Below are 8,328 nucleotides of genomic sequence, written 5' to 3'. Positions count from 1 at the left end.
CCCCCCCCCCCCCCCCCGAGAATGATATTTGTTAAGTTAAAATATGTATTTACATATAGATATATGTCCCCATACAGAACGAGCTTTGTTGAAATTAATCGCTTGACACGTTCATTGAATAAAGAAGAGGTTAATCACAGATTCTATAAATTTTGATTTCCTACAAACATTATATTAATTGTAGGCGAGAATTACGTATAAATAATATAGAAATAAAATTTTTTTCTTTTTTCTTTTTTTTTTTTGAAAATCTCATTATTTTCTACATCTATAAAAGTTGAAGTACCATTCATATATTTTTATGATACGCGACATACATATTTAATTATACGAACTCCATAGAAACATAAAACAGATATTCCAGCTAATGTGTGTGTGTTTCCATCTATATCCATTAAACTATAAAGCCTCAAATAGTGCAAAGATTGAATTATACAGTATGAAAACATCCAGCGAGTAATATGTGAGCGGAAAAGTGGTAAAAGCCATATTTTTTCTCATTTCGGGAAATAAAAGGATTTGTGAAACTGTGTAATACGAATTTCAGCCACGTTATTATACATTTTCTACGATTCTAAAGGAAAAAAAATTGAAAATTTTACGTTTTCGCCATAGCAACTAAGCATTACACTTTTTCAAACGTGTGACATTATTACTGGCTTACACTATTATTTCGCTCAATTGCCCGTATTCTACGTTATGGTCAATTTTTTTACTCCATTCGTTTACCCCGAAATATACATATATTAATTAGCATGTCTGGTTAAGTCGGAATGTAAGTCAAGCGTAATAAATCAATATTGCGAATTTTGTCAGCTGACAAAGAAAAAAATAAATAATTAAATATAGAAATAAAACAATTCCAAACGACAAGAAATAAATCAATTTAATTCTATCGCAATCCATGCGCATCTGTGTAATTACCGAAATCCATATATTTATATATATCCTTTAATACCGAGAGCTTACATTCTCTAAAATTAAATCCAGACCGTCAATGAAAGCCAACCCGAACCGTAGTACAACTCTCGAAGTACAACTTACCTGATTATTAGATTTTCTATTTCTTCTTCTTTTTTTTTTCGAAGCTCTTTTTGCGCATCGCGTCTTACGCGAAGGTATGCGATACAGAGAGGCAGGCAAAAACAATTTACCAGGCAGAAATTTACGTGCGTCGGGGAATTGGAATGGGGCCGTACGGGAAAGGATTAACGTTGCAAAATGAAAGTAGCGCGCGCGCAGTTGCAATGGCTTTGCAATATTGACAGTTTGCTCCCGATCTACCCCAAGCATTGCATGAAGCGCCGCGGCACTCCGGTGTCGGCGTAACTACGTTTAGGAATTTGACATACATTTCACTATTGTACCAACCTGAGGGCCAGCGCCGTTCAAGGTATTCAAGCTATTCATTCTCATTGCCTGCGTGTACGGCGGTGGTGCCGGCGTGACTCCCGGCACGGCTGTGTGCGGCGCGTGTCGGAGCTGCTCGGCCGCTGACATTCTGTATTCGTTTGCAAGAAAGAAATGTAGCGTTAGTGACGGGAAATCGGGCTTTTTTCCCGGCGTTGGAATTTAAATCGCGGAAAGAGAAGAGAGCGAGAAACAAGCATGCAAACAGTAACTGAATCTGACTCCCAGCGAATTCGTCGCGGTTTCGTTTCTTGCCAGGCGTCACGAGTACATCAACGTTTTCGCTACATAAGCGCCCAATGCATCGTCAAATGTATTCTCACGTACACTCTGAAACTTTTAGAATGAATCTTATTTTGTAGAGTAAATTCTCACTCTTAAACATTGAAAATTGAAATTCTCCCTCTTTCACTTTAGGCTCAGTTTTTATTCTTTAAAGTGAGATTTCACTTAAAACAATTTAGAGAGAATACATGTATATTTATCGTATCACTTGATTAATGGTTAATAATTGGCATTTGACATTTTACAAAATTAAGTAATAAGTAAAGTTTGTTTGCAAGGGGATATCTTAAATTCTAGCTGTTGCGTTCTATAATATTTATTTCATCTCTACAAAGGAAACTCAGAATTATGGACGTAGCTAAAGAGGGGGGCAGGAGAAGTCGTGCCTCTTCCCTAAATCTTAAAAAGGAGTAAAGATTGCAAAAGTAACTAAAATAAACTTCAAGGAAGTATATCTCAAAGTTCCGTCAGTCATTGCAAAGCGTTTCTTTGAAATACTTCTCCCCATTTCGAAAAGGGATGATTTTAGGAGATTTCCACGTGTTGACAGTTCTTTGTCAGCTTTTATTCTACTGGGTTATAACCGCGAACCTGAACTGAAACCGTAACGAATTCACTTCTAGTTTGGGTTGTCGAACCGAAGAAGTCGTCTCGTTTTGACTTGTACCAGTCCGACTCGGAAGGAGTCTTGGATCCTGGATCTGAATTGAAACAAAACACGTGAGGTTGTTGCTGTTTGCATCTTTGGCGGAGGAAGATAAACAGTGGTAAGGAAAGGCACGTATGAGCCAGATGCGGGTGGCGAAGCGTGGACTTGGTATATAGACACAATAGTGGGACACTTCGAGGTCATCTTCTGTGTGGGAAGAGTATAAAATTTTGAAAGAAGGACCGCTGAACGCAACGCGAAACAAGAATTTTAAATGTTCCCCGAGAAAAACAGAATGCAATGTGCAGTGTCGCAAACGAAATTTACGCGAAACCTTGAATAGAATTTACGTTCTGTTTTTCTGAAGAATTCTCCATCGCATTTTGGTTGATTTTTTAATCATCGTATTTCCGTTTTTTAAGGTAGAGCAAGCATTTCCCGAAGCTCGTGCGAGGCACAGCCGTGCCTCGCTCTCATATCTAATTTAGCCGTTCGCGACGAACGCATTCCTGGCACGTACGACGTGAGATTCCCGCACACGGGGATGACAAGCGTCGCGCGACGTATACGTAAACGGAACGTGATGCGACCTAAGGTATCCGCAGCCGATCAATGACACGAGCCAATTATAATTAGTCCGAGGCATCCACGCGAGCTCCGAGAATCTCGCGACTATGTTGACACTCTCAGAAATTTTGGAACTTTGATCGAGCGTGAACGAAGGTTATTTCCTTGGCTTATATGAAAGGAATTATATTACGGTAAAGATACACTAAGACTATCGCTCTTCTTGTATATTGTCTCACACATCAAAGAGGCGATAATTTTTTAGAAAAATTAGAAGGAGTTTTTATCGATTAATAATAAAGTAATAAATTTTTGTTTTCTTTCTGGCCTCTGTTTGCACTGTTTTGAAAAAAATTTACTAAATTTTCATACAAATATTTTATTTGAAATAGTACTAATAAAATATTTACTTTACAATATATAAATATTTATTTAACAAAAAAACTGTATTTAAATTAATGATTCTTATACCAAAGAAATATACATTTAGCAAATATTTAGTTAGTAATATAAAACAAATACTTATTAACATTTAATAAACTCTTTTTCAATGTGAACAAGCGACAGAGAGATCTGTCTTACCTGAGATAGGGATTGCCATATGTCGCGGAAAATCGCGGATCGATCGGTGTTGTCTGTGGAGTCGAGCTACCTAGGTTAGCCGAACTAAGTCCGATTTTTTTCGATGATAAGATACCACTCGTGGATATCCTGCTCAAGGATTCTCGCGAAGCGCCCATACTCTGTGTCGTTGGTGGCATATAATCGCGAGTGTAGTCAACGTATGGCACGTAACCGTTGTTGTTACTGCCATCCTATAGAAACAGATGCCACGTCTCACTTTTTAATATTGAATAAATAAGACATAAATAACATTTCATACAGTACTTTATCCGAGAGACATTTCCAACGTCCCTTGGAAATCTATGCTGCACGGAAAGAACGGTTTTGGTAAAAGTAATAAAAAATTTAGCTAGATACAAATCTGAAAATAATTATGTTGGACCATCAAAATAATTATGTAGAATGCTTAAACATTTAAGTCTTACATAATTATTTTAATCTAATTACATTTTTTAATACTTTAACAAAACTGTTACTTCCGCGTGTAAGAAGGAAATATCTCTATAAATAAATAAAAATTTCTTTTAAAAATCTGTTCTTAAATAGTTGTTTTTAAATCTTTCTCTTCAAATTTATTGAGAAGATCTCACAATCGTTCGTTAAAGTATCTCGAGAGCAAGTATTTTAAATCGACTTACGTTGTTCTTCGGCGGGAAGGAAGGCTCAGTATAATCAGCGCTGTAACGATAACCGGATAATGGATTCGGCACTGGTCCAGCAAGCGCCAAAGCGTTTACTCCTCTGGTACTTCCTTCGCCTTCACTGTCAAGGGCTGTGACACTTTCCGCATTGCTGACACTGGATCCCGCTCTGATGTCCGCTTTGACATCCGAGAGGTTGCTGCTCCTATCGCTTTCTCTGTATCGATCGGCATTAGAATCCGTTTCCTCTATATGAATCAGAGAAAGAGGCAACGAGGTTGAACAAATGTCTTGAAAAATTTAATAATTAAATTGGTATAACATGCGTTACTTCAACCCCTTCAGAATCAGAGTATATATAAATTGTAATTATTATCATCAAATTTAAAGACATTATCCGTTGAAATTATTTTATTCTATCAACACAGTGAAAATTTTTGAAAAAAATCAATTGTTTACTACTTATTAAAGTACAAGTTTGAATTGAATAAAAATGATTTTTTAACTTGTTCCGTTAAAATCAGGTCTAAAGGGGTTAACCCAATTTTTTTTGTAACATTCTGTAGACATAATATTTTGTATGTATCTGTATTAACGTCACAATTACTTACGCAAATCGGTCTCTTGATTCTGCGCCGTACGCGGTCGTGGCTGCTTAATACGATCGCGACATTGTAGAATAAGTATGACTATTATGCCAATTAGGATCACGCAGACAACCAGCCCGGCGATGATCAAGATCAGTTGCCAATCGACTGGAATCAACGCTAAGCGTCATGTCTGGTTAAAATCTCGTTTACCATATGAAGAAGAGCGAGGCGCGTTAATTAATATACGCATCGCCGCTTGAAAAGTGGCACAAGTCAACAACATCGAATTCCAGACCTTTCGCTTGAATAACAGTAATACAATATATGAATCTTCAGCGTGTATCTTTTTTGCCATACTTTTGCAGATTAAGCGTAAGCTTCTATTTACCGCTGTAATAAATTCGATAGTCATGTTCATCAACTGTGCCACTTTTTACGGAAGTTTTTACACTCCTATCCCTTTCTTAGAATTAAGTCGCGGAATGTAATAGCAATTACGTAGCGACTCGAAAAGAGATTATAACGTTTGATATACATTAATAGTGAGTCATTTGTCGAAGGTAATTATTTGATCGTGAGTAGCGGTTAAAGTAGTTTGCAAATCATTAACTGAAGAGCTAGTCGCGCAAATGAGCTGATCCAGAATCTCTCTGATCTTTTATAAGCATTGAATGGTGATGAAGCTTTCCGTCACGGACGTATTACATTTACAAATTGTGATTTTTCGGAACATAGTAAAAGTCTCGGTACAAAAAAATTGTAATTATTGTATAAAAAAATATCCGGTTGACTTCTGCTCAAAAAGCTTACAGTTATGAGGAGCTATATTGAAACAATGTCAATTCCGAAAAGTGGAAATACACATCATTTTCTTGAGTAAACAGTGGTTAAAAATGTTTTAAATAAACAAGATGATATACGTTCAACCAGACATTTAGATAGATATCTTACTTTCTTGCTTTTATTTAAATGTACGCAAAATATCTACGTATATCATCGGTGTTATCTCGGTGAATACGTGCGGTAAGAGACTCTGGCAATATTTCAACTCCCTAATCGTTCTTAAACTACTTTACACAGTTTCGATCTTCTTGGAAAAAGCGAACCGATTTATAACACACTGTCTATGTCCATTAGACCTACATCTGTTTCCATGAATTTGATGTATAATCAAAGAGAAAAATTTACGTAGTTTCCATTATATCAACAATGAAAAACGCTTATAACGTTAGAATAATTAACCTATATAAATTTCTAATATTGTCCGTAATTATCGTAATAGATCTATATTACGCTTATGATATCAAAATGATAAAACTACATAACTTTTTAATAAATTTTTTATATAATATGTCTATATTATCATAAAAAATTTAGATTATGCAGGTTACTAAAATATTTAAAGCTGACTCTTACTCAACGAAAATATTGAAATTATTAAAATAAAAGATATTTTATTCTTTCACGCGAGAAAGCTTTTGAGAGAAACTTTTCTTCCACATTTGGAAAGTACGAATGGCTACTATAAAACAAACGTGTATACCTTATGTACACATATGAACATATAATATATTCGCGTCGAGTTATAATTAGCCCATATTGTTTGCTTCTCAAGAGCAAACATGGCTTCTCATAATCGTTAATATCGCAATTGTAAAATTAGAACTTTCTCATTTGTAACAATGCCTTTAATATATCCTTCTTTTGTTTTAATGATTACTCGGTGAGAGACAATACGGACGTGAATTCCTTCAAGTATATGTCTAAAATTACATGTTAACAACTCTTTCGTTACGAGATGGCCTTATAACGAAACGTACCGTTTCGATCAACGCCATTATTTTTTGTTCTAGAAATACACATCCATTATTGCTATTGCAAGATTAAAGAAGAAAATAATTCCCGCTAAACACAATAATATAATATTAGTTTGTGTTTAGCGGGATATATTATGTTATATTATAACACATGTTATCCATAACACTCATATTATTGAGTAGGAAATTATAACATTGATATAACGTTACTATTAGTTTATTGTTTAGCGGGTTTGATCTTAACGGGATAATCCCATTTTTATTGAATATTATATTTTGATATTTTGATTAAATATTATAAGCTCGATATTTGATTGAATATTATAAGCTTGCCCGATTCGATCTTTTAATTTAATTTTATTTGAGTCATTTTAACTTCATCGATAACATGAATTTTATTCCTTCCTTTGACACATATCAGAATTCTTTTAGATTTTTATATAATTTGAATAATTAAAAATTTACTATGTTTTTCTGTATGGGAAGATTCCTATTTAGAGTAAATTTTTTATTATTCCAAATTATATAAAAATCTAAAAAAATTCTATATACGTGTCAAAACTTTAACAAAAAATTTTTACTATCAGAAATCAGATTGTATTTTACTTATTTTACAGATTTAAATTTACCTACCAGGAAATTTATCTACCAAAATTCACAATCAAAATGTTGACGGTGTCCTTAAAGACTACAGTTGTTGGCGAAGGGTTAAAAGTATTAATGTCGTAGTCTTTTTGCAAAATTAGCCTTTATGCAAAACGGCGAATAGTCTGTTTTAACCTTTTTCTAAAAAGACACCTGCTAGTCGACAATTAATATGTGTAAAATAAAAATTTGTAAAAAATGTATAATTTATAATTTTCACTCTGCAAGCTATTCATAAGCTTCCAGGAAAGTCAGAATAAAGGATGTTAAAAAATACGCCAATAACAGTTAATGCTTTCTGTCTAAGTGTCTTTACTCTCTGATGAATGCGCTTTAAAAGGGAAAATAAATACAACTCGTTGTGTCCACGTAAAGGGCAGTTTTACGCGTCCCCGTCGACAGTGTTAATATCCTTTCGGCATTTTAGCAAAACACCACGTCGCATGAAATTAGCCGCGATGACGTGTCGAATTTTGCTAATCACCGGCTGGTAGATGAGTGCGTACCTCCCGAGTGCATGTCGAATTGCAATCGCCGGCGTTTTGCGATCCTCTCGTCTTTTTACTTATCCCCAGTGAAGTGAAGGTGAATTCAGCGTAGAAACGAGTATCGGGAATGTCGAGCCGAGTGATATAAAAATCATCTATTATTCGGCCCATGTAATTGCGATTGACACGACTTGCGATCGACGCCCGTCACTTTGCGTTCAATCCGTTAGAAAATCTTACACGAAGTTAGCCGCGATCACGTGATCAAATTTCTGTAATCGCCTACGGCAGTACGTGTCGCGCGTCGCGCGCTTACCGGTGCATGTCGGATTGCAATTGTCGCGTATCTTCACGTCTTTTTACCCCATCCCATTAAATCCTACGTACATACAAACGAGTGTCGGGGATACTGAATTCGACACGGGTGATTGTCACGATGTATTAACTGGCTTGCATGATCGCGATTAATCAGATTAATGTTTCTCGAGCCTCGACATTGGCGGCCGTCTCATCGGAAAATTTTCAGGAGCGCGCGCGAAGTTAGCCGCGGGTCGCGTTACCAAATTTTTTTAACCGCCTAGTATGGTATTACGTGTCGCGCGCTTCTTAGCG

The 8,328-nt window shown here is 35.7% G+C and overlaps 1 protein-coding gene across 1 annotated transcript in view; it reads right to left on the bottom strand.

Annotated features, from left to right (window-relative positions):
• Positions 1–8,328, bottom strand: part of LOC108749306 (irregular chiasm C-roughest protein-like) — a 47,629-nt gene that overhangs the window by 2,030 nt on the left and 37,271 nt on the right. The window contains exons 8-11 of the mRNA XM_018487907.1: positions 4,788–4,943; positions 4,174–4,424; positions 3,494–3,726; positions 1,372–1,501 (exon numbers count right to left, since the gene is read on the bottom strand). Of these exons, the coding sequence (XP_018343409.1) occupies positions 1,372–1,501; positions 3,494–3,726; positions 4,174–4,424; positions 4,788–4,943 (770 nt within the window). The remainder of the gene's footprint in view (positions 1–1,371; positions 1,502–3,493; positions 3,727–4,173; positions 4,425–4,787; positions 4,944–8,328) is intronic.

The sequence above is a fragment of the Trachymyrmex septentrionalis genome, unplaced genomic scaffold (assembly GCF_001594115.1).
Source record: "Trachymyrmex septentrionalis isolate Tsep2-gDNA-1 unplaced genomic scaffold, Tsep1.0 scaffold29, whole genome shotgun sequence".
Classification (NCBI taxonomy): domain Eukaryota; kingdom Metazoa; phylum Arthropoda; class Insecta; order Hymenoptera; family Formicidae; genus Trachymyrmex; species Trachymyrmex septentrionalis.
Note: the sequence above shows the minus strand (reverse complement) of the source record. Positions and strands in the feature narration are given on the sequence as shown.